General features: G+C 43.5%; 1 protein-coding gene across 2 annotated transcripts; it reads left to right on the top strand.

Moving 5' to 3' along the window:
- The first annotated feature begins 338 nt into the window (after positions 1–338).
- Positions 339–25,953, top strand: LOC130381493 (ATP-binding cassette sub-family C member 4-like). 2 transcript variants are annotated; one of them, XM_056589131.1, is made up of 31 exons: positions 339–573; positions 2,356–2,466; positions 3,828–3,948; positions 4,455–4,679; positions 5,167–5,256; positions 6,332–6,495; positions 7,145–7,270; positions 7,568–7,817; positions 9,304–9,405; positions 11,847–11,936; positions 12,306–12,497; positions 14,217–14,311; positions 14,682–14,768; positions 15,345–15,441; positions 16,209–16,376; positions 17,151–17,288; positions 17,545–17,582; positions 17,773–17,867; positions 18,460–18,606; positions 19,605–19,684; positions 19,987–20,137; positions 20,388–20,507; positions 20,774–20,884; positions 21,123–21,223; positions 21,884–22,075; positions 22,175–22,330; positions 22,427–22,516; positions 22,710–22,882; positions 22,995–23,100; positions 23,646–23,780; positions 24,633–25,953. In XM_056589131.1, the coding sequence occupies exons 1-31, from the start codon at positions 494–496 to the stop codon at positions 24,714–24,716; spliced, it is 3,915 nt and encodes a 1,304-aa protein (XP_056445106.1). In that variant the 5' UTR covers positions 339–493; the 3' UTR covers positions 24,717–25,953. The 2 variants fall into 2 exon arrangements, with proteins under 2 accessions (XP_056445106.1, XP_056445105.1); XM_056589130.1 differs by having other exon boundaries at positions 19,605–19,747.
- Positions 25,954–26,156: the final 203 nt, after the last annotated feature.

Here is a 26,156-nt window from a genome sequence, read left to right as displayed (position 1 = left end):
GCAGATAAGATTTTGCTACTTGGTTTTCCTTTGTTTCATTTAACTACTTTGGCAATCTAAATGTTTATTTTACAACCTTCACATATTATTCAAACGTTAACATTGGACGGGTTATCGAAGGAGGTAGAGCGGGGTGATTCTAAATCTGAAGGCTTCAAGTTCGTTCCTTTTGAATAAAAGTGTCTCAACCCTAAATATAAATGCATCCTGGGGTAAAATAAAAAAGACGAAGTATCCTGAAGGGAGGAGCAACTGGTAGAGACCCTGCCCTCGCTATCCTCACCCAATCATGTTACTCCTTGTGTGCATGTGACCGGCGCTGCTGGTCCTCGGGCGGTGTTTGAGTGTCTGATGTACATACACAGCCCGGCGTCCAGAGCGGACATGCGGCGGCTCCAAGGGGAGAAGGACTCACGCATCTCTCGGTGGGCTTTAATTGGAAGCGTCACCTCCCACACCGCGTACTGATATCGGTCCCGAATGAGTTGCAGCCATGGAGCAAGTTCAGGTGAAAGAGATAGAGAAGATCAACCCAGCGGCGACGGCCAACTGGTTCTCAAAGATTTTCTTCTGGTGAGTCGGAAACAATGTTTCAAATTAAGACCAGTTACTTAGACCAGATACAGATACACAGGACTTGGACTAAGGTACTGAGACCATAGACATACAGGACTCAGGACTATCTATATGAAGAGTTACTTTCAAGTGGCTCAGCATGTCTGAGTCCTACAACTAGTTATAATAATGTATCGCCTACACGCAAATAGCATGCACACTGCCAAAGGTGAGGTCGTGTTTAACCAGACTCTATAAGAGCGGTTCCCTGGAGGTCTGACGTCAATCCTCTTCACACCCAGCAGTCCCAGTCAAAAGCCAAATAGTTGTTTTGATAAAGCCGTTTAAACATTTAATAGACGTAATGTATATTGCACGAAGTCTGAAATCTAATTTCTTCGAAGTAAAAAATAACTTCCAGATATCCACATACATAACTTCTCAGCTACATCCTCAATGTCCAAGCTCAAACCACGCCCCTTTTACCATGCATGTGTATTGGGTTCCAGATATCCGCAGTTGCACTAATGATATCCAGAAAGAACATTCTGGTTATCTGCAAAATAGGAAAAACTACCCTTTCAGATATCTGACTATAATCCAAATGTTAATAGTTAGTTTCAATTTTTTATTTCAGATATCCAAAGACGGTGTTTTTTGATTGGTGATAAATACAACGTGTATAATAGATACAGTTTACTAGACAGCACACTCACTGGATTGACTACTTATACTCTGCAGGCTTTGAACATTATGTCAATTTGCTCCTTAATTTCTATCTGTGGATCCCAATTTTTAATAGTGTAGAATACCCATATAGGCTAATGTTGTTCTTTGCCAAAAACCAACGTGAAGATAGAAATAATTTGGAATTGCACTGCAGTAGTGGGCAGGTCTATCTCTGAGCTCACCTGCTATTTACCAGGTTCTTGAAACGATGCCCTAGGCTTGACAAACAAACACATTTAGGATGTTATTTTAATGATTACACAATTCAGTGTTTCCCCCAGGAATGTTTGTGTGTATGTGGGGTTTTCACCTCTGTGAAAACCTCACAGAGGTCCTGCGGTCTTCTGTGAGGTTTTCAGTTCGCAATAATATATACAACCACCAATTGCCGCCGTTTCAATTCCATTCGAAAAGCATTATCAGTATTACCAATGCAATGCATTATTTATCTTTATTTTTTTTGCCCGATGGAAAATATGTTTTCTTTCCCTACGTGTTTTGTACTTTTTAATTTTTGTTTTTAAATGCAGAATCATTTCCAAAAAAAAAGTTTATATAGCCTATATATTTTTTCAATACATTGGTAGTCATTGGTAGTCAAGGCTATTGTTGTTAAGTCAGCCACCTTGACCATACAGTGCGACAGCCGCCTTAACCATACAGTGCTGGGGGAAACACTGCACAATTGATTAGCCCTAAACACACACACATGCACACGCACACACGTGCTAATCAATATCACACCCCCAAACGATTGCTTGTTTCAGGTGATATCATGGGTGGCACACTTTCTACAGAAGAAAGTCACCTCAAGGAAGTGTAATTTACATACTTTCGTTATGAAATGCCCGTGTGCAACTGGTTTTTTACCTGTTTATGTTTACTCGCTGCTTAAGGGGTTTCCCTGACGTGTCAAACTTTTTTATTCTCCATATTCTTTTTATAATACGATTTTATTTACCCTATTTTTTATGAATACTTTTTCTTTATGATTCCCAAAGCATTTAGTGCACTGTTGTAGCCAATAGTCTACTATGATTTTAGTCCCTCTAAATTCTCTTCTGTCACCAGCTGGCTGAACCCCTTGTTTCGTATCGGTTACAAACGGTCCCTGGAAGAAGAAGACTTGTACAACGTGCTGCCGGAATTCCGCTCAAAAACACTGGGGTTGACCTTGCAAAGGTCTGTCTGTCTGTCTGTCTGTCTGTCTGTCTGTCTGTCTGTCTGTCTGTCTGTCTGTCTGTCTGTCTGTCTGTCTGTCTGTCTGTCTGTCTGTCTGTCTGTCTGTCTGTCTGTCTGTCTGTCTGTCTGTCTGTCTGTCTGTCTGTCTGTCTGTCTGTCTGTCTGTCTGTCTGTCTGTCTGTCTGTCTGTCTGTCTGTCTGTCTGTCTGTCTGTCTGTCTGTCTGTCTGTCTGTCTGTCTGTCTGTCTGTCTGTCTGTCTGTCTGTCTGTCTGTCTGTCTGTCTGTCTGTCTGTCTGTCTGTCTGTCTGTCTGTCTGTCTGTCTGTCTGTCTGTCTGTCTGTCTGTCTGTCTGTCTGTCTGTCTGTCTGTCTGTCTGTCTGTCTGTCTGTCTGTCTGTCTGTCTGTCTGTCTGTCTGTCTGTCTGTCTGTCTGTCTGTCTGTCTGTCTGTCTGTCTGTCTGTCTGTCTGTCTGTCTGTCTGTCTGTCTGTCTGTCTGTCTGTCTGTCTGTCTGTCTGTCTGTCTGTCTGTCTGTCTGTCTGTCTGTCTGTCTGTCTGTCTGTCTGTCTGTCTGTCTGTCTGTCTGTCTGTCTGTCTGTCTGTCTGTCTGTCTGTCTGTCTGTCTGTCTGTCTGTCTGTCTGTCTGTCTGTCTGTCTGTCTGTCTGTCTGTCTGTCTGTCTGTCTGTCTGTCTGTCTGTCTGTCTGTCTGTCTGTCTGTCTGTCTGTCTGTCTGTCTGTCTGTCTGTCTGTCTGTCTGTCTGTCTGTCTGTCTGTCTGTCTGTCTGTCTGTCTGTCTGTCTGTCTGTCTGTCTGTCTGTCTGTCTGTCTGTCTGTCTGTCTGTCTGTCTGTCTGTCTGTCTGTCTGTCTGTCTGTCTGTCTGTCTGTCTGTCTGTCTGTCTGTCTGTCTGTCTGTCTGTCTGTCTGTCTGTCTGTCTGTCTGTCTGTCTGTCTGTCTGTCTGTCTGTCTGTCTGTCTGTCTGTCTGTCTGTCTGTCTGTCTGTCTGTCTGTCTGTCTGTCTGTCTGTCTGTCTGTCTGTCTGTCTGTCTGTCTGTCTGTCTGTCTGTCTGTCTGTCTGTCTGTCTGTCTGTCTGTCTGTCTGTCTGTGTGTGTGTGTGTGTGTGTGTGTGTGTGTGTGTGTGTGTGTGTGTGTGTGTGTGTGTGTGTGTGTGTGTGTGTGTGTGTGTTAAATGCCTAATAATCTTCTACTCATGTTATTGTTATATTTGGCACCCAACGTACAGTGACAATATATGAAAACAAAGAAGAAGTAACATTTGAAGTAGGCTTATAGCTTTTTAGCCAACAAAAGCAGTTTGTAATCGCACAAGTGAATAAGGCCCATCTAACCCCATTTAACAGCTACTGGGATGAAGAGTGCCTGAAGAGTGCCAAAGAGCTGAAGAAACCAAGCTTCTGCAAAGCCGTCATCCGTTGCTACTGGAAATCCTATTCACTGCTTGGCATCTTCACATTCATTGAGGTAATTTACACATTGCAGGCTGACTCATCAGCTATTTAATCCTAATTTTGTTTAGGTTTTATTTCACCTTGACAAACTTTTATTTCTTGTTGATGCTATCAAGTCTAGTACTTCTGACTTGCTACTTCTGCAAATTTTCCAGACGTCAGATATTTACGTTAAACCCACCTTCTAACACTCATAAACACATTCAAGCGCATGTTTGGCGTCTCAAAATAGATACCAGTACTTGGACTCGGGCCCGATACTGCGCTCATGTACTCATAATTTGTGAGTCTTTTTTTTTTTTTCGCTTTATCACGATTTTGGACGCGGTAAAGCGTCCAAAATGGCTTCAGATGGCTCGCGTGGGGGTGGGGGGTTGCTGCGCATCGAAGGGGTGGGAGACAAAAGTCTATCCGAACTTCAGTTCCCTTTCTATAAATTGAACATTCAGTGAGAACTCGAAGATTCGTGTTGAAAGTAACTTAACGGATCGTCTGAAAGTAACCACTCTCTGCTCTCAGGAGGCGACCAAGATTGTCCAGCCGGTGCTGCTGGGGTACCTGTTGCGCTACTTTGAGACTTATGACCCCAATGATTACTATGGTCTGGAGCTGGCCTGCTACTACGCCCTCGGAATGTCCCTGTGCCTCCTTCTGCTGGCGGTGATGCATCACATATTATTCTTCAATACCCAAAAGGCGGGCATGAAGATACGGGTGGCCATGTGTAACATGATCTTCAGGAAGGTGAGCCTATTTGATGGGCCTTGGGCTGAGTGGGTGGGGCTTGAAACGGGCTGTAGATTACCTGCAGTTGGCTAGGGAGTGAGCTAAAGCTGCAGGGGACTTGAGCGAAGGTGAGCTGTTTCGTGAGATTTAATTATTATTTATTAGTATATCATGTTTTTTTATTATTTTGCGACCGGGGTTCGATTCCTGCCCGTGGTCCTTGGCTGCATGTCTTCCCCTCTATTTCCCCCATACCTCCCTGTCTTACTCTATAATATAAAGGATAAAGCCTTTACAATTTTTAAAATTATTTGAAGAAAGAGAGCGAGTGAGAGAATTTGGGAACCACTGTGAACTGGGTGGGGAGACAGAGAAACTTTATTTTCTTGTAAATGTTTCTACAGGATAAGATCTGTGTTCACAACTGGTCAGGGTCGTGGTTTGGTAACTTATTCAAGGTAAGACCCCGGAATGTGTTATTAATGCTGTTCTTCCCTCCTTCCAGGCCTTATGTCTCAGCAACTCGGCCACAGGGAAAACGACCACGGGTCAGATTGTCAACCTCCTCTCAAACGACGTCAGCAAGTTTGACGATGTATGTGAAATCTCCACCGACCAGGATGGTTAGGCCAAGATGTTAGCCTAAAGTATAGCATTTCGATTTCTGTCTAGCTACAATAACTACTTCTATACAGTAAAACCAACCCCCCACAGCTTGAGCAATTAGGTATTTTTTAGGGGGATCGGGATAGGGCTGGTTTAATCATGAATCCTTCTAGCGAAATCACCCGTTTAAACCCATGGTCCCCTGTTTATTTTTTGACTAATAACTATTTCATGATGATTGACTACAATTGTTCTAATTAGTAATTTTTTTAACCAAGCTAACTTGCAGGGAATGTTGACGCGCGACATTAGGAGCTGTTGGGGGTTAGGGCCTTTTGCTCAAGGTTGCCTATAGGTAGACTGGACCCTATTCACCCATAGCTCATTAAAGGTGACCTATTATAACACCAGGTGTGAGTGTGATTAGCCATCACAAGCTGTTTTGAAAATCTGCCTCTTCTGACAGAAGTTGGGGTGTCCACCTAGACGTGTGCTGGATAGATCAGTCTACCAGCCTACCCAGTGGAATGTGGCAAACGTTGCTCATCTATCAGTCTTCTAGGTTGTGGTATCAGAAGAGGCAGATTTTCAAAACGGCTAGTAATGGCTAATCGCACTCACACCTGGTGGCATAATATGTCACCTTTTAAATCCAGGGAAAGGTTCTCTCTTATTCTTGATTTTTTTTTTTTATAAATTCTGCTTCAATCATGACGGTTGCATTCACTTTCTGGTAGACCATTCTGGCCATCAGGGGATCGAACCCAGTACTTTTTGGCTTGGGAGTTGAGCTGAACGCCAACGGCCCACCAGTAGACTACCCCGTCTTTCACACTTGACAACACCTCCAGATATCTATCCTCTCGGCATCGGCGTGTTAATCATAATAGTTTGGAAAGTACCTGGCAAGTACCTGGCAACCACACCGTCCCACTTATTCACGTCCCGGTTTACATTATAATCAGAGCTTGGAAACTAGTGTGGAGTATTTTGGTGGCCTTTGTACCTTTTTGATGCACGGCGGTTTGCTGCTCCTGATTTAGTTTTTTTTTACTTTTCTCCAGCTTACTATTTTCCTGCACTACCTGTGGTTGGGGCCTATCCAGGTAGCGGTGGTGGTCGCCGTTCTGTGGGGAGAAATCGGCCCCTCGTGTTTGGTGGGAATAGCACTCCTCATCTTTCTGATGCCCCTGCAAACCCAGTTTGGGAGGATGTTCTCAGTTTACAGGTAACTTGTATGCTCTTCACCCAGCGACGGCTCATTCAAATTAACACCGGCAAATGTGCGGAGTCGACTTGTTTGTTATGTCTTGTGTTATGACGGCATTTCGCTTCACTTCACTCTCTCAAACAGTACCCACTGTTAGGGCTGAGCAAAGCTTTGGTTTTTTATTCCTTTTTTGGTCAAAACGATTACCAACCCATATATATTTTTGTTCGTAATATCGACATGCAATTTGTGAATGTTCACTCTCTATTGACTCTGTTTAGCCACAGTTAGTCAACCGCGTCTTGTAAACGATTGCCTGGCCTCACTGATGATATGCAAAAAGTTGAACTTACATTGCAACTTTTTTTCGCAGTGTCATTGACCATTTCAATGGTGTCAAATGTTGCATCACATACATTGTAACATTAGCCCAGGTGATGCTGACTCATTCCATAAATAATATAAATCTCCCCGATTCATTTTTTCTCCTTTTTGTAAGTGATATCGGTGTTTCTTTAAGTCTAAACATATAGAAATGGACAGAAAACGGTGGGTTCAACTTTATACCTTGAGCTTTTTATTTCATTCAATTAAGGGTATTTCATCTGCACACTAATACACATAACGTTAACGTTTTCATAACGTTTTTACCCATGATGCATTGCAGGAGCAGGACGGCGGTGCTCACCGACCACAGGATTCGCACCATGAACGAAGTGGTTACCGGCATGCGCATCATCAAGATGTACGCCTGGGAGAAGCCCTTCGCGGCCCTTGTTTCAGAGTACAGAACGTAAGGTTTTAATAATTTAAAGAGTGTGTGTGTGTGTGTGTGTGTGTGTGTGTGTGTGTGTGTGTGTGTGTGTGTGTGTGTGTGTGTGTGTGTGTGTGTGTGTGTGTGTGTGTGTGTGTGTGTGTGTGTGTGTGTGTGTGTGTGTCCCAGATGCATGATGGGTGGATGTAAACTTCTATACTATACCAACTCTAGTAAGCTCCGTCATACACTTAGCCCAACGTATAGTGTGTGCTCATACTGTCTACAGTGGAGATGAAACGAGATGCTGTCTCTACACCCCTGTCCCCACCATAGGGAGGAGATCGTCAACTTGATGAAGAGCTCCATGCTGCGAGCCGCAAACATGGCCACCTTCTTCTCGGCCAGCAAAATCATCGTTCTCCTCACCTTCGCTGTGTACGTGATGCTGGGCAACACCATCAAGGCCAGCCGCGTGTTCGTCACCGTGTCGCTGTATGGCGCCATCCGCCTCACCGTCACGCTCTTCTTCCCAGGTGCCCTCGAGAGGCTCTTTGAGAGTCTCGTGAGCATTGAACGGATCCAGGTGAGGGGGAGCCCCCATGTTTTTCCTCAACCCATCAGGCTATCAGGAGCCTGATGGGTCTAAACACCTCTGGGGGATTTTTGGGGTGCTTAAAGCATGCTCACATGTAATCAAGAGGGGTGGCAGTGGCTAAGGAAGTTGGCTGGTAACCAGTTTTCAGTTTATCTCTATATCTATCTATAAAATAGCTATCTATCTTTAAAAAATAAAAGTTACCACAGTCTTATTTATTCTCAGTGAATCAGAAAAGACTCATCGTCTGTGTAACAGGTTAGGCTTACCAATAATGTTTAATGATAGAATGTCTATGGCTTGCTCGACCCACTTGCTATAAAGGAAACCGTGCGAGTGCATTTTAGGGCTTGGGTCATAAGCTGGGACCAAGGTTCTCTTCATAAAATAACCAAAAAGCTGAGCAAAGGGGAAGATTAACTTAAGTTTGTTTGGAGGCAGGCCTCTCCTAAACCGCAGATTCACTTGTGTAGGCGACTGTTTTTAAACCACTTTTAGTTGTAGTGTATAAAACGAGTGCAATTTCAATGGAGGAGCAGAAAAGTAAATATATCATTCATTTTTCAACAGAGATCAAAGTCTGCGTTCAAAGTTTGTGATCAAAGTCTGCTGGTCTGTGTTCGTTTGGTGAATTACATTGGATGTGATGCTCTGTAATTATGTATGAATGAACACAGAGAGGCATGTCCACTTAAACCCGACCCCAGACACGCACATTTGTGAAGGCAAACAAACTGCGTGGCCATGAGTGACGCTACACCTCCCTGTAGCTGCATATCTCCCTAACTCTCTTGCCCTCTCCCCCATGCATCCCTTTGTTGTGATACTATTTGTTGAGTCATCTAAACTCAAGTATATTTGAGTTTTTAAAGAAGGCCATGATTAGGGAATGGCACTTTGGCCGCTGGCTAGGATAGAGGCTCTGCTTAGCTGGAAAACAAAGTGAATTGGAATGAACCAGAGTCGCCGGCTAGTGGTAGCTCCAGAGCAATACATATTGTAGGAGCTAATATGATTTCTATTTGAAATCGTAATATTTAGACGGCAGAAGAAAATTGCTGTTTGTTGGCAGCAGAAAACAAATATTTCTGAATTATCCAAAATTTCACCTCACCTATAATTATTTTCCAATAGTTTTGCTATCTGACATATCATCTCAGTTTGGCTTGTGTATGAGGGGGTGGGGGGGGGGGGGAGTCATGTTGCATTGCAGAAGTCAGGATGTGTGATGTTTTTTTAGACTAATGCTTTAAGTGAGTAAATGATTTGTCCATTGTGCATAATGTACGTCTGTGTCTATGAATGGTTCTAAGTCGCTTTCAATAAAAGTCAACTAAATGTACATTTATTTGTAATGTACACACCTTTTTTTTTATTCATTTATTCATCAATGCATTATTTAATCATTTTACTGATGTGTTCCTTTGTTTTTTTTATTTAACCTGTTTGTCTGTTTTATTTTGGTGAATTGCAGACCTTCCTGAATCTAGAGGAATTGCCCAAGAACACCAATGTGTTCTGCCAGCCAAAGGATGCCTCTGTGATCATCCAGGAACTCGTCTGCTACTGGGACAAGGTCAGCAAAACCTCTTGTTCCCTGGTGTTGGCCTAGAGGGAAGGGTTAAAGGTGCTGTAAGTAAGATGCCAGACTTGTAAAGAGAGCGAGGGAGCAGAAGAGGGCAGGCTTTTGAAACCAAACTGCCAAAACGTCCCCGCCCTCTCTGCTCTCTACTTTTCTATAGAGTGGAACCTTGTTGTCTAGTATTTGGTGGTTAGTGAGGTCCCCCCTTCACTGTAAAGCTTCTTTGAGTGTCTAGAAAAGCGCTATATCAATTAAATCCATTATTATTATTATTATTATTAATTCAAACTCATGTGATGGCCTGACAAGACCAACCCCGCAAACCAATCAGGGAAAAGATGCCCTGATTAGTCAGAAATGAGCCACGATCTCAGAGACAGGCGCGGCTAGGAACAGATATTCTCACAGAAAATGTCACTCACTAATGGGTGGAGAGACGGATGGAGAGGACATTTCTAACAAATTACACTCAAATTATAGCTCCAGTTTATAGCAAACTTTTAAAAATGTTGTAACACACATTTTAGTTTAAATACGCTATTTATTTATTGCTTTGTTGTGGGTAAACAGTGAATGAAATGATTACAATTTAATGAATGAGAGAGATTTTTTGTGAGAACCAGTTTGTCACTGTTCACTCAAAACGAATAGACTTTTCAAAGTTTGCGTGCCATGAAGGTATTGTCAGGGTTCCCACGTGTCCATTTTATTTTATTAAACCTTTATTTGATATGATCTTTTTTATGAGGGAGCCTTGGCCAAGATAGCAGCAATACGGTTTAACAACAACCTACAATAAACATTAGAACTACATAAAACAAAGCATTTAGAAGTAGGTCAGAATCATATGCCTAATGCTTCAGACCAAAATAATAATTTGTCGCCTTTTCACGTTGTCTGCCAACAAATCACACTCTGATTTAACTTCCGGGTCTGGCCCGGGGGCCGCCAATTGAATAGCCCTGCTCTAGGGTATATATCAGGGGTTTTCAAAGTGTGAGAGAGTGAGCCCCCCCTCAGAGAAAAAAATTCAGCTGAGCCCCCCCCCCCCCCAATTTTTTTTTTTTCTAAAGACCTGTGTTTTGAAAGCTATCTTAATTATTTTACACATTTTAAACATCTCTGATCATAATTTTAGAACATTTGAAACATATTTTTTAAACATTTGAAACATATTTTTAAAACATTTTAAACATATTTCTGAAACATTACAACATCTTTGTGCGTTTTTAAAGACATTTCGTAACACAATTTAACAACTTTATCTAAGCATGTTTTAGCTTAACCTTTTTTAAATATAAACTATTCGGCGGGGTTTGTTTACCGGCGTTGCTATGGTGACCTAAATTATTATAAGCAACTGAAAACGATGCCGGTTTGAAACTAAAACTGTGATTCTGAAAAAAGTATAAATGCTATCAAAATTCGAAGTTCATCCCAGCCTTTATACCACAGATACTCTAGGGTCTATACAGCATATAACCGCATTGTCTGATTACAGTTTAATTCATGGTTCATGATTTACCAGCTCTCGTTTTGAAGAATAATCACTGCGCCATTCACTTCGTTGGGAATCGCAACGTTCTATACTTCCAACATAATGTGTACATATTTATAATTTGAAATTCGTCCCAGCCTTTATACCACAGATACTATAGGGTCTATAGCATATAACTGCATTTTCTGATTCCAGTTTACTGAAACAGTTATGACAACATCCTAATTAACAACATCCTATCAAAAAAAAAAAAAATTTGCGATCATACTGCTCGTGCATCCGCCGTGTTGATAAACAAATAATCCCCCTATAGCGCGACTGCGGCCCACTTTAAAAAAAAATAAAGAAATCATTAATTAAACGGTTATCCCTGTACACGAAAAAAATGGGGTTGTGTAACCGTTAACAATTTTGTGTAACCATTCACACCCCTATTAGGCACTGCTTTCTCCTGCAGCGGGCAGCGCCGAGGGTGGTCCCTCGGCAGCGGGAAGCGGGGCTAAAGCGGGAGACATTCGCGGGCAACAATCCCTTTCTCCTCCATGTCGTAGTTCATGTACTTAGTAGTAACCCCCACAACGAGTCTCGTTGTGGAAATACCAGAGACGAGAGTCTGATGTGTTATGCGCAATAACACCAACAGCAGATCGGTTATCCAAATAACAAAGAAGTGTACAACACTTGTGAACTCATATTAATGTTAGAAAATCTCAAAGTGACATTTTTATTTTCATCTTTAATGATAGTTCCAGCATTGTCTTGTGTCCCTCAACCATTATTACTTCTTTTTTTTACAAAAGTACATCTAATGGCCATCAAGTTATCGAGGGGTTTCAGGGCATTGTGCTCTGGGAGCGATTAAAATCCCCTTATAAATTAATGAAGCTGTTGACGTGTGTGTGTGTGTGTGTGTGTGTGTGTTAACTCCCCTGTGCAGAACCAAGACGCACCCTCCCTCCAGAACGTCTCGTTGAGTGTCGGCTCGAGGCAGCTGGTGGCGGTGATTGGACCTGTGGGCGCCGGAAAGGTCAGGGCTCCTTTCCTTCATTATTACGGATTTTTAAATTTGCCCTCCTCAATCCCAAAGCTGTAGGAACAGGGTCCAAAATGAATACCTGCCACCAGCTAATGACCGATTTTGAGTACCTGCCAATTGTTTAAATCAATGAGAACTAAGTATTAGAACAATTGCTTTTTAGGTACATTATTCCATTGTGGCTGGCGAAGTATAACATTTATAAAGTATTTTTTTAACTGTTTAAGAATGCTATTACCACCAAAACCCCGAAATGTTACAGTCATTCGGCCTAGCAGGTTAGAGCATATTTTAAAAGGTTGTCAAGGAAGCAGTGCAACCATTCCAACTGAAACAGCTGTCCTCCCTCCCTTCCCTCAGTCCTCCCTGCTGAGTGCCATCCTGGGAGAGCTGCCCCTTGACAAGGGGGTGGTCAAGGTGAAGGGGCAGCTGACCTACGCCTGCCAACAGCCCTGGGTGTTCCCCGGGACAATCCGCGGAAACATCCTGTTCGGCAAAGAGCTAGACCCCGCCAAGTACGAGAAGGTGCTGCGGGCCTGCGCCCTGAAGAGGGTGAGTGGTCCGGCCTGCACCCTGACAACCTGGCTCAATCTCTGGGACTTGATGACAACCCCTCTAGGATATTTAGATTCAAATCATTACAAGACTAATTATCATGTTCATACAGTGCTATGATGATGATGGTCTCATTGCTCATCACTACGGCCTTAGGATCCTTCACAATCGGTATGTTTACATGCAAAGGGGCAACCAGTATCCAAACTGCCATGTGAGCCCAAACCAGGTTTTGTTCAGGATTCAGTGTTTCCCCTAGAATTTTTTTTAGGCCCGGTGGTAAGAGCTGATAGTGTGATTTGTTATACATTTTTCACGGGATGCCAGAGTATTTGTTGGTTATTTCCATATAAAACACTTGCTTAGCCATCACAAGTTGGTTAAGTTATGGACATATAAAGAACGAGGCTAGTGTTTTGCGGGGGCGGTAAAAATGTCCATGGTAACGGCGGGCTGAACCATCAGACGTCGCATTTACGCGATCGGTTCGTGGTATAGTTCTTCTGCCGGAGAATAAATGTACTCTCGTTTGGCACCGTGTTTAGGAAGAACCTTGAAATACCTTTTTGTCCTTCATCCCTTTTAATTTTTTTTGGTGGTGCCATGCTAATGATGATATAACTTAATGCTGCCGCATTTTATTTTTTTTTCTCTTTTTCATATTTTTTTTTTTTTTGGCCGGTTGTTGGCCTGGCGGGGGTGCTCGTTGGCCTGGCGGCCCGCCAGGCCTGAACAATGGTAGGGGAAACACTGGGATTACCCAGCCTAGGTAATACCCGATCCTAACACTGAATAATTTCAATGTATTCTTTAACTAAATGTCAGGCACTTTAATGCAGATTAACATAGGGGTGGGAAAAATAATGGATTCTTCGATGCATCGCGATTCTCGCTAGAACGATTCTGTCTCGATGCAGATAAATTAATAATCGGAATGTTGCCTGCTGCAGCATTCTGTTCGCCAAAGAGGGATAATTTTTGTAATTTTAAAATGATTGAATTTATCTTCAGTGTGTATTGGCCAATCTGATTTGTCTTGACAAGATTGCGATTCAGCCTACGCATAGCATGCGCGCAATCTCACAGCTAGACACAAGAACGCCTTCTAATTCAAGAGCAGCTTTTCCTTTAATGACATAGAAAAGAAAGATTAGAAATAAAATAAAACTGAAACCTATTTTTTGCATGCTTCCATATTGTGTTGTAATGCAAGCTGCATTGATTATTGCATTATTCATAGAAAGTCATATTTGTGAAAAAAAGCTATCTTATCTAATTATGAAATATTAGATAAGATAATTCATCTGTTGATGTCTTTAATGATCATCACAAAAGTAGGAAGTGATTAGCAAACTCTGAGTAGCAAACCCAGATGTATAGATATATTTTTGAAAATCACGCATGGAAATGTACATAAAAAAAATTGTTGATCGATAATCGCTTCAGAATCGAATCGTTGACCTCATAATTGGAATCGAATCGTGAGGTGCCAAGAGATTCCCACCCCTAGATTAACACCAGGACGTAAATCAAAATGGCATTGACCATTAGTCTCGATGCAATCAGTGCTACAAGCCATGTTTCCGTGCAATGCGGGACACAGATATAGGTTTATTTTGATAACGTGACAGTGTGCAATTTTGTCGCAGTTGTGTCCTGATACAACATCTTACAGCCGTGAGATCTGCTGCTGAAGTTCTTTTCCACTTGCTCCAGGACATGGAGCTGCTGCCAGACGGGGACCTGACTCTGATCGGGGACCGGGGAGCCACACTCAGTGGGGGGCAGAAGGCTCGCGTCAACCTGGCCAGGTGAGTCTGATGCTCACCTCAGCTGAACCCTGGAGAGGTGAACCCAGGGGGCGGAGCTTAAAGGACGATACCATCCTGACTGTTCAAACCAATGTAACCGACTCCCCTGGCCTCACTAAATGACTATCTTGTCCTGATTCGGCAGTTTCTTTATGACCGTTTTTTGTGACAAAAAAACATTTCCAAACCACAGGGTTGACTGATCTAGTACTGTAGTACCACATCTTTAACTGCTATAGTACTGTAGTACTACAGTATCTATTCTGAATTCACTGTAAATCGTCTTTGATTAAAGCATCAGCTAAATCATATATAAATATATATATATATATATATATATATATATATATTGTGTGTGTGTGTGTTTCAGAGCTGTGTACCAGGATGCTGACATCTATCTCCTTGACGACCCTCTCAGTGCCGTGGATGGCGAGGTCGGGAGGCACCTGTTTGAAAAGTAAAAAAAACCTCTTGTATGGTTAATAATAATCCTACACATTTTTGCACTAGCATGCTTCTACCAGTATATCTTGAGTAGTGGCTTTTTTTTTTACCTTGAAAGACAACACCTCTGGCCCATCCTCTTGTGTGAGGAGATGGCTGAGGGAGGTCCATGAATTGTAGTGTGTGACTTGAATTGACATATTTGCGGTAGAAGCAAAAAACTCTGGCTGGAAGTTTTGAATAGCTCCGGTGGTGCAGCCTGTGCGGGATGGCGTATTCACTCTACCTGGTAGCCTAATATCCTGCACGTTCTGTGTAGAGGAAGGTTTTGGATCAACTGTTGTTTAGAGTCTTTCGCAGAGCGCATTGCCAGACCAACCGTCCAGAAGGTGTCAGCCCTATATTGCATTTTCTTTTGGACACAATTTAAACAAATTCAGGGTGTGTGTGTGTGTGTGTGTGTGTGTGTGTGTGTGTGTGTGTGTGTGTGTGTGTGTGTGTGTGTGTGTGTGTGTGTGTGTGTGTGTGTGTGTGTGTGTGTGTGTGTGTGTGTGTGTGTGTGTGTGTGTGTGTCCGTCCCTCCCTCCAGGTGTATCTGTGGTATTCTGAAGGACAAGCCCAGGATCCTGGTCACCCATCAGCTGCAGTACCTGAAAGCCGCAGACCAGATCCTGGTTCTCAAGGAGGTCTGTCGACCCCTCCTCCCCTGTCCAATCACAGAGCAGTCCACACGTCATTTTTGCTCATGCATGGCAAAACCAGACCAAACACACACACAGCTCTTAACTTACTCTAAACGTCTGTTATGGCTAGGTACCGAACCTTAACCCTTTTGAGAAGGGAACAAAACAAAAAAACAACTGTAAGACAGGACACATCAATGTAATATTAATGAATAAAATATTTTGATCAATGTGGATTCACATAAACTATGGTGTATTTCGTTCAGCCACTCATTAAAAAACAATTGCAAACATGATTTTGGTGGTTGAGATGTTTATGACGTGTTTTGCACATCATTTTCAGGCACCAGCTACTAGTTAAGACCAACGCAGATAATGATTTACAAACAGATAAGTTATGGTGGTGAACCAGCGCTTCATGCACCAATACCCAACACTGCCACGCCACACCAAGTCCATGATTCTCCATCATCAACATCAGTACATACCATATTTTGGTTTGGCTAGTTTTCTATGCACAAATCCAGTTAATACAAATCCAATCAGTGATCTGAGTTTCTCTCTCTGTTCAGCCATGTATTGCTTGTTATTAAAAGTTTTTCAAATTAAATTTAACTGATCTAGGCTGAATAGCATATAGGTTTCGGGTTTCCATGGAAAGTAAGAGAAGACAAAAAAATAGATTTTGTTATGGAAAGTGAGAGCCAGATGATGTTATTGTTGATGTTAATGTGAAACGTTGGTCAACCCCTGCGGTGCCTCCATCACAGGGTAACGTGGTGGCCCAGGGGGGGTATACAGACCTGCAGAGGTCTGGACTGGACTTCACCTCTCTGCTGAAACACGAGGAGGAAGGGGAGGGGAAGTTGGAGGAGTTGGCACGCAGCCGAACAGTCTCCTGCAACTCCTTGCCCAATGAAGAAGCAGACCAGCTGCCGGTGGGACTTTCAATTCATTTCAAAATACTTTGTTTGTCCCCAGGGAGCAATTGAAGGCATATAGAGCAGCAACAAAGGATAAAGGTTAGGTGAAAACATAGAAACAAAAACAAAGTGTTGTTAGTTAACAGATAGTATACACATACATAAAACTCTCTTAAAAATGTAAAAAGTGCGACACATGACAGGAATATAGAGTGATTCTAACTAAGTCCCAACATTTTCTGATGCTTAGTCAGTCTCTTTGATGCTTAGCATTTATATCTTGACACTAACGGTGTTTGCTTGTGATGCTAACACTGTTTGGGGTCATCCCTATGTTCCCCAGGTCCTATGTTCCCCGGATGTTAAGGTTAGGGTTAGGGTGAGGGTCAACCCTAAACCTAACCCCAACCATAACCAATCGGAGGAGAGGCATTCTAACCAATCACAGGCGAATCAGAGGCGAAAAAGGCGGTACTTGCCCCTACCATCCTACGGAAAAAATATTTGCTCACAGGGTCCTATGTTCCCCGGTCACATACAAAACGGGGAACATAGGACCCAGGGAACATAGGACCCAGGCAACATAGGACCCAGGCAACATAGGACCCAGGGAACATAGGACCCGGGGAACATAGATACGCTCCCCACTGTTCTTACGCTAACACTGTCTATTGATGGGAACACTGTGCCTCAAATGTTACCACTGCTTAGAAGGTAGATTAGCTGCTACATTAGGGCCACTATCTAAGCCGCTGCACTAGTAACAGTGTTATTAATTCATCTCTAAAGGCAGAACATACCCAAACAGCTGTGGAGGAGGGCCGATCGCAGGGGACTATCAGCACGGACATGTACTGCAAGTACTTGCGTGCTGGAGCGAACATCTTTGTTCTGGTAGTGCTCTTTGTGGTCAACATAGTCGCTCAGGTAAGCTAAATGCTTACTGCCAGCCTTTGCCAAGCCACATGCATTTTGTATTCCATCTCTTGAACCCATCCAAAATCCAAAGAAGTCTTGAAACAAGGAGTGTTTTATGTGCCGAAAGCACATTCAGAATTCTTTCATATTCTTGTGCTAAATTTCTGAATACATCATGAGCAGAATCTAGCGAATGAAATCTGGTAGGTGAATTGTCAATAAAAAAAGTTTTTTTGTAATGATAACTTTTTTTTCTTCCATGTAGGTGGCCTACATCCTTCAGGACTGGTGGTTGTCTGAATGGTAAGTATGTAAGCATTCAAATTTGTTTCTTTAGATTTAACAGCCAACTTGAATTAATGATTAAAAACCTTAAAGATGAATCAATATCAATAGAAACTGGGATTGTAAATAGGCATCTCGTTTGGCTCTAGTCTCGACGGTCAGCATTAAAAGAGGCATAACAATGGGTTTGTGACCTTATTTTCATCAGGTCCGATAGGCAAGGCAGCCTGACGGCCGACATAAATAACATCACCAACGCCACCGAGGTGTTGGATATACCCTTTTACCTGGGAATATACGGAGGTGAGGAAAAAAAACAACGATTTTGTTTTTCACAGCGCAAACATAGCTAGCACACAGATGGCAAACACAGCTCACCTTAATGAGATGGATCCCATTTGCTGTGATCCATCCAATTCACTAGTCGGTCTAGTCACTTTGCAGAAACTTAGATTGGTGACCCTGAATTAAGAGGGAAACGCTGTTTTCACTAGGTAAAGTAGGTAAAAACACTGTAGCTCTTGCCATAAATAATGGTTCAGTTTAATTGAGGTACAGCAGTGCACTTCTATAGACACAAGCAGTCATTTAAATATACATTGACTATGCTGATTCTGTGAGAGACATAAATATAAACCAACCCAATGCTAAGAGTAACAGGAAGATACTTTATCCTTCAAATTAATCGCTGTGAAGTGTGTTCACAGCGAGTGTCCAGAAAGTGTGTGTAGTGTTTCACATAAAAAATAAAATGTTTAGTTTTTTCATTTGTATGTTTTGAAGTTCAGAGGGACACTGTATTGATGAAACATACTGTATAAATAAATAAAACATATTCTGTGTATATATTTGTGGCTCAGGGTCAATGCAAAACACTGTGCTGATGTGTTTTCAGGTCTGACTGCAGCCACGCTACTTTTTGGGCTCGTCAGGTCAATGCTCTTCTTCAATGTGCTGGTGAAGAGCACGGAGACCCTGCACAAACGCATGTTCGACACCATATTGCGAGCGCCCGTGCACTTCTTCGATGTGAACCCCATAGGTAGGAGAAGCAGAGTGTGTACCCCGCTGCTTACACCGCAGAAGTTTGTTATTATTGAAATCTGGATGGAGTGATTCATGTCAAGATGTAAATCCAAAATTTGTGATTGTTTGGTTTAATAAGGGAAAACTAATGTTGATTAAAATGAAATGGTTATATCTAAATATTGGTAAATATACATTTCCTAAAGTGTGTGTGTGTGTGTGTGTGTGTGTGTGTGTGTGTGTGTGTGTGTGTGTGTGTGTGTGTGTGTGTGTGTGTGTGTGTGTGTGTGTGTGTGTGTGTGTGTGTGTGTGTGTGTGTGTGTGTGTGTGTAAAAAGTGTATTTTTTTTACTTCATTCATACACATTGTGGCGACTCGGCCCCAGGAATGTCTCTATTTACCAAACGCCCAGGTCCGTTCAAAGCCAACAAGAGGCATTTATTCAATGTATAACAGAAAAACCCGGGGGTCGGTGCCCAACGCGGGATAAACGGAAATAATACAAATGGCTCCGTGAGCCATGGAGAAGTCACTGCTAATTGTCTCTCCGGCCGGGCTGGTCTTGTTCCCGGAGAGGGAGGTTGCTCCCGTCTGGGCTGCTGTGTAGGCGGGGCGTTCCTCAGCAACGAGTGTAGTCCTTGCGTGCGGCTCCCTCGGGAACGCTTGGGAAAGGTCCGCTAGACCAACTTGTCGGCCTGCCCGTATCGGGTCCTGGAGGTTTCCTGGGTCTCTCGTGCTCCCAGTTCTCTCGTCTAAGAGAAACGTTCACGGCTCCGACTGGTGGATATCGGCGGTATACACCATCCACCACCTCTCCCTTGGGCCGCCTGGCCAGGAGGTTTGGGACCGGGGTTGCCACAACATGTGCTTCAGTGAATTGAAAGAAAAAATGTATCAATGAGGAAAAGTAAACATGGCTGTAGGAATGATATTAATTCTGTGTGTTTGACGTTGGACATTTCTCAGAGAGTCTCGTCCTGACGTGGTTTTCTGCATTTGTTCTGTGTGGTTCAGGCAGGGTTCTGAACCGGTTCTCCAAGGACATCGGCCAGATGGACGTGTTGCTACCCATCACCTTTGTGGACGCCTGCCAGGCACTGTTCTCAAACATTGCCTTGTACACCTTGAGGTTATCGGCCCCTTGGTCATTGAAACCTGTAGGAATAATGTTATTAAATTATGCTGGTCAATTATTAGACTCTACGGCCCTTTTGAGCATATTTTTTTGGTGGATTTGGTGGAAGATGTTTAATCGATGCTGTTAATGTTATTTCTAGTGCACGGGCATGTAGTGCACCAATCAGAATCTAGTTTAACGTCACTTGTGGGATAAAGATAGAGATGGAAAGATGAGGTTCAATGCAGTAAACGTTTTATTCTGTGTTGTCTCGGGCAGATCATTCTGCAGACGATCGGTGTGATTGTGGTTTCGGCGATGGTCGTTCCCTGGATCTTAATCCTGGTCGTACCGCTCCTCATAATCTTTTTGTTCTTCCGCCGCTACTTCCTGCAAACCTCCAGGGACATAAAGCGACTTGAGGGGACCAGTAAGTCTCCCCCATGCTTGCTTTGGCTCCATGTCTGTTAAAGCGAAGACCTTTGCAGTGGTCCATCATGTTTACCAGTCTATCTTGTCAAACATTAAGTTAAAACCCAAATGTTACAGGTCTAGGTTTTGACGCCCTAGTGCCACGTGGTTTACCATACAAGTATCACATGATATGATCCTCCAAGAGGGGGTTTAACTCCCTGCCCTATGTGAGGTCAACTTCCTGCTCCTTGTGCTCCTTCCTGCAGCTCGAAGTCCCGTGTTCTCCCACCTGTCTTCCTCGCTACAGGGCCTGTGGACCATCAGGGCCTTCAGAGCCGAGCAGCGCTTCCAGAACGTCTTTGACGCCCACCAGGACCTGCACTCAGGTGCCCCGCCCCTTCTCTCTGATGCCTTGGAATCACTGTACTATAGCACGATTGGCTGTGATAGATGTGTATTGGACACATTGGAAATCAACCAAAAGCATCATGTGACTGTTTTAGGTCACGACCAAATTCTAAAATGAATTCTTAATTTTTTCTTGGCTGCCATTTAAACGTAGACAAATAGATTAAATCGGCCTGAGTGAACCCCTGTGACTGATTGGGTGTGTTCCGTCTGCTATAATACAAAGTTTAACTTTTGCATTCAGAGACCTGGTACCTGTTCCTGACCTCTTCCCGTTGGTTCGCCATGCGCCTGGACCTATTGTGCGCCGTCTTTGTCATCATCCTCATATATGCCTGCGTGCTGCTCCGAGATAGTAAGAAAGCTCTGTTCGAACCCCCTCCTGTGTTCCAGGTCAAATTCCCCTTCTGCACTTCCATGGTTCTGGGTTCATATCCCTTCTCAACCAATAGGGTTCTGGGTTCAAGAAGATCCTTTTGGGATTGAGGTGCCTCAACCCAAAAGCTATCAAAGCCCATCAAATGACTGGCCTGAGCTCTCTCAATGCATATTTGTTGGTGGCATAACATGTCATGCTTTTGTTCCTCTGTTAGACCTAGGTGCAGGGGATGTGGGGCTGGCTTTGTCCTACGCAATCACCCTCATGGGGATGTTCCAGTGGGGAGTCCGGCAGTCAGCGGAAGTGGAGAACTTGGTAAGTCTGTGGGTAGATTCACTGCGGTTATTCTTAAGTCTGATGGCCAACAAGCTCATATCTGGGTATACTTTCGAATCGTATTTGTTTCAACCAATCATTGTGCTGGTGGTTGGGATCTGCAAGCACGTTCAATGGTTTTTAAATCAATACCGTGTGGAATGGCCTCTGAAGTGCTACATTCAAAGTCCCCCTTTGATACTTCATTCAATTTAGTTTTCTTAAAAAAAAAAGAGGTAGGTACTGACAAAAGAGGATCCAAGGCATAACTCCGCCCCTATCAGTTTTTTTCCCAGGCTCTGTGCCGTCCCCCCTAGAAGTTCTGCTGTGACATACAAGGACTGGTGGATCAATTTAGTGTCACAATCACAAAGATGAACCGGAGCGCTATAAGTGCTCCCAGACCGGAAATGACGTCATAATTGCAACTCGGAAAGGCTGGTGTCCGAGGTATCTGGATCACACCATTAGTCTTTGGTCAACCAATGCGACGATGCGTTTGCGTTGTTGTCCTGTATTTTAAAGTTAATTTAGAGTGACCATCCAGGTGTATGATGGATTGTTCCAACTCAAGCTGACACTCCCTACTTGTGATGTCCATTTAAGTATGTATAAAATTGGGGCCCTTTTTGAGTTTAAAAAATAACTCTCTCTCTTAAGATGACATCAGTGGAGCGAGTGATGGAGTACACAGAGCTGGAGAGCGAAGCACCATGGGAAACCGAGAAGCGTCCCCCGCTTGACTGGCCGAGCCAAGGCCTGGTGACCTTCGACGGGGTCAACTTCTCCTACAGCGCAGACGGGCCGGTGGTCCTCCGTAACATGAATGCCACGTTCCTACCCAGGGAGAAGGTGGGACATCTTGGTTTGACTGCCACAACTCTGCAACATCCAGGGATGACCCGTTCTGATCTGTAGTGTGATTGGTTGTGCTCTCCGTGTGTCCTTCAGGTGGGCGTGGTGGGGAGAACCGGTGCTGGGAAGAGCTCCCTGGTGTCGGCCCTGTTCCGCCTGGCAGAACCCCAGGGGAAGATCTACGTGGATGGAATACTGACCTCTGAGCTCGGCCTCCACGACCTGCGCCAGAAGATGTCCATTATTCCTCAGGTACTCCTCCTACTCCTGCTTCTGGGAGGAGATGGCCGGCTCATAACATGATTCTGGATGGTCTGTTGCTGAGCTCTCCTCTGATTGGTTCCCCAGGATCCTGTGCTCTTCACTGACACCATGAGGAAGAACCTGGACCCTTTCAACCAGCACTCTGATGAAGAGCTCTGGAACTCTCTGCAGGAGGTCAGTAGCCCTTCTACCCCTCCTCACAACCTTGGAACAAATGTTGTCCCCATACCAGTTACATTATATACACACACACTGAAGGAAGTGTTTATGTGTTCTGTAGGAAGTGGTTCTATGTGTTGAGGGAATGGGTTCCGTGTGTTGAAGTAAGTGGTTCCGTGTGTTGGTTCTCTGTTTTCCCCGGGTGCAGGTTCAGCTGAAGTCTCTGGTGGAGGAGCTTCCCGCCAAGATGGAGACGCTACTGGCCGAGTCGGGCTCCAACTTCAGCGTGGGCCAGAGGCAGCTGGTATGTCTGGCCAGAGCCATCCTGAGGAAGAACCGCATTCTCATCATTGATGAGGCCACGGCCAACGTCGACCCCAGGTACAAGTCTGCGCTTGTAGCAGAGTGTGTTTGACCACCGGGGGTGCTGCTGTTGCTCCACCTTAGTTTCTGTTGCTCTTCAAGTCTGAGTTTTGTATTTCGCCGTCCATAGGACGGACGAGCTGATCCAGAGGACGATCCGGGAAAAGTTCAGAGATTGCACGGTGCTCACCATCGCTCACAGGCTCAACACCATCATAGACAGCGACCGCATCATGGTGAGTGACCCTCTTCTCCTCAAGTAACAACACCGTTCTACCCCTCCTCCCTGCCACCTGGAGCCTTTACTAACTCCTACCCTCGCCTTCTCCTCTCCCTCAAAACACTGCTCCTCCTTCCTTCCTAACTCTGCCACCTTCCTCCCAACTGTATCTTTCAATTCCCTGTCCTCCTAGTTCCTCCTCACTTTCTTCACCCCTCCTCCAGCCTCTCCCTACACCTTCTCGTTCCTAACTACTCTTCCCAACCTAAGTCTACTGTGCTCCCAACCTAAGTCTGCTGAGCACCCATGCTGGCTCTTGACCAGTTACCATTAGTACTAACCGTGCGGTATGGTTGGAGCTTGCAATCCTGAGGACTTTTGATTGGTGAACCGCAAACTTCTTTGGAAATCTGTTGATCAGAGATAACCTAACTCAAGAATGCCTTGTGTCAAAAGTCTGAGCTGGGTCAACAGGAGGACAAAAAATAATGGCAGCTCTGCTGTGTTCCTTACTTGTCGTTACGGAGCATCTTTTGACCTGAGAGGCCACTGTGTGTCCAGGTGCTCGACGCGGGGGAGATCCAGGCCTACGACGCGCCCTACACCCTCCTGCAAGACCCAGAGGGCATCTTCTATAAGATGGTGCAGCAGACCGGCCAGCAGGAGGCAGAGGACCTCTTGGCCTCCGCAAAGCAGGTGAGTGCTGCTGGTCCTCATTGAGACACTTATCAGACACTTCATCTCAAGACACCTGCAACTTAGGAAAATCCAAGCACACAATATAAAAAGTGCAATAACTTACCATATGTAAAGACAAATTACCAACTTTATGAAAAAATGAACAAAGTAATGCCCTGAATACTAACTCTTTCGGACATACAAGATCTCTGCTCAACAGTAAGGATTGGACTTTAATGTATTTTTGCTAAGTTATAGTTGCCAAAGTGCTATATGCAGGACACACTGAGTGACATCTTGATCGGGCTTCATTGGGAATTTTGAGGTTGAGCTTTTTAGTTAAAAGACCAAAAAAAGGACTCAGCTCTGTGCCTCACGAGTCTTCCTTCAATGTTATAATTGGTCTGGTAAATGCTACCGTAACAGTTAAAGGAAGGTGCTCCACACACTGACGGCTAACGTCATTCTTTGCCCATAAATTGTTCAAATGTTTTCATTGTACAAAGGAACATTTCAACATAAGGGCCAGTCAACGTGGCACTAGTAAAATTCAAATAACTTAATTTTTCCGTTAGGAATTATGTTCGCATGGTGCGAACTACCGCGCATTAGGGCACTGAAACCGAGAAAGACAACGTACAAGACAACAAACAAGCACACGTAAAAAGCAGCCTGTAGTGTCAAAATCTGATCTATAATATTATACAAGGTCTACTAAGAGGTTAAAAACCGACAAAAATAACTGCAGAGTTGAGTGCTCTGATTGGGTTTGGTCACACATATTGATGACAACAAGGGATTCCTTTTTACACCAGAGTGTAAAAGAAAGTAACGCTTGCATTTAAAAATCTTCCCCCCTCTTGCTCCCAGGCCTACGAGAACAAGAGTCAGCCCAGCAGCAAGCACGGCAGCACCTCCAACGTCAACCTGGTGATCCACGAGACGCCCATGTAAAACCACTCAGCCAATCTCTGCCTTCATACAAGAGTGGCGGTGCTACACTATAACAGTGCTTGCGGTAATGACGGAAGAGTTGGGCTTTGAGAACATGCAGCTTTTCTAAGCCACAAGTGGAACCAGGATGTTCTCGGGTATGGGAGTTATTTCAAACCAAGTGTTAATAGACACTGGTGTAAAAAATGAAACAAAAACCAACTACACAACCTCAAATTATTATTTACCTCATCAAGGTGTTGTTGTTACGCGAAATGGCTTCATAGCTGGCTGCTGCTTTGTTAAGTGCCTTTACCACGTTTCAAGATCAGTGAAAACTTTACTTTTCACTTAAATCTTTTCAAGGACAATTGTGCGTTTTCAGTGCCTTGCTATGGTTCTGATCTCAATCTCAGGTGAGGAAAATCTTTCATAATTTTTGGTTCAGGTTCCTAAAATAATCCTGATGAATGTATTAAATGCTAAGCCATGTCACGGTCAACTAGAACAAGCTGTACCTACCCATAAATTGGGTGTAAATGCAAGTTTAACAGCACCTCCTGTTGGCCATGATGTTGCCTGCATGTCCTTAGAGTTGGTGAAGCCTGTGTTGTCTTATTCTAAAAGCCTTTAAGCAAGCACAGCCAAAAAGTGAGATTTTCCAAGACACAATTATCGTCCTACATGCATTTCTGCAATTTGAGTGTCTGTTTGGATTGTAATTGTTATTGTACTTTTAACAAAGAGATTGAGCGAGAGAAAGTTACCCTTGAATTCTCAACAATCTATCTGTAAATGTTTTTCAGTAGCATTTTATTGTGATGTTGAGTTTCTTGAGAACTAAAATCACTAATATTTAGTTCTTATTCTTGCATCAGGGAAAAAAAAATATTCTTAAGTTTATGTAAATCGAAGTATGCTGAGACAAATGTTGAATGTAATTGAGTAATGCTCTGTTCACAACTGGTTGCAGTGTTGCCTTTCAAAACATTTATTTCAATGGAAGATGGATGACTGACAGTAACGGATCCATTGGAAATCGGCGGATATGTTTGAAAATGTCAATACTATATTTGTGGTTGGGACTGAAATCAACCATAAAAGTCATCTAACACAATTTGTTGCTTGTTTTCCTTTACTAAATTATGGATTTTTACTTCTTGATGAATTAAGCCTCAAACCTGGACTATTATGACTGTAGCTATTTATTTAAGTATCGGACCTAGAAAGTTTCTGAAGAGAAAAAAGACGTCCATCTGAGTCAATCCATCCAGGGTATTTTAAATCTTATAAATACTGTTCCACTTCTGCAGGCAAAAGCAACTGTCAGGCCACTAGAGGCTACCTAATGAAAAAATGTACTCCCTAGTGAACAAACTACCATTGGCAAACGTTTATATAAGATCAAAATGTGTCCATCTCATGACAAAAATGACAAGGATTTAATTCTTATCAGCTATA

This window comes from Gadus chalcogrammus, chromosome 4 (genome assembly GCF_026213295.1).
Source record: "Gadus chalcogrammus isolate NIFS_2021 chromosome 4, NIFS_Gcha_1.0, whole genome shotgun sequence".
In the NCBI taxonomy this organism is placed as follows: Eukaryota; Metazoa; Chordata; class Actinopteri; order Gadiformes; family Gadidae; genus Gadus; species Gadus chalcogrammus.
The sequence above is the reverse complement of the archived record's forward strand: the minus strand, read 5'-3'. Positions and strand labels throughout refer to the sequence as shown.

What these genes read in the sequence shown, in the direction of transcription:
- LOC130381493 (XM_056589130.1), top strand. Translation starts at nt 494, where the DNA reads ATGGAGCAAGTTCAGGTGAAAGAGATAGAGAAGATCAACCCAGCGGCG. An exon ending in TTACCTGGGAATATACGGAG is followed by an intron (nt 17,868 to 18,459) that starts GTGAGGAAAAAA and finishes ATGTGTTTTCAG; the next exon opens with GTCTGACTGCAGCCACGCTA. An exon ending in CCCCTTGGTCATTGAAACCT is followed by an intron (nt 19,748 to 19,986) that starts GTAGGAATAATG and finishes TGTCTCGGGCAG; the next exon opens with ATCATTCTGCAGACGATCGG.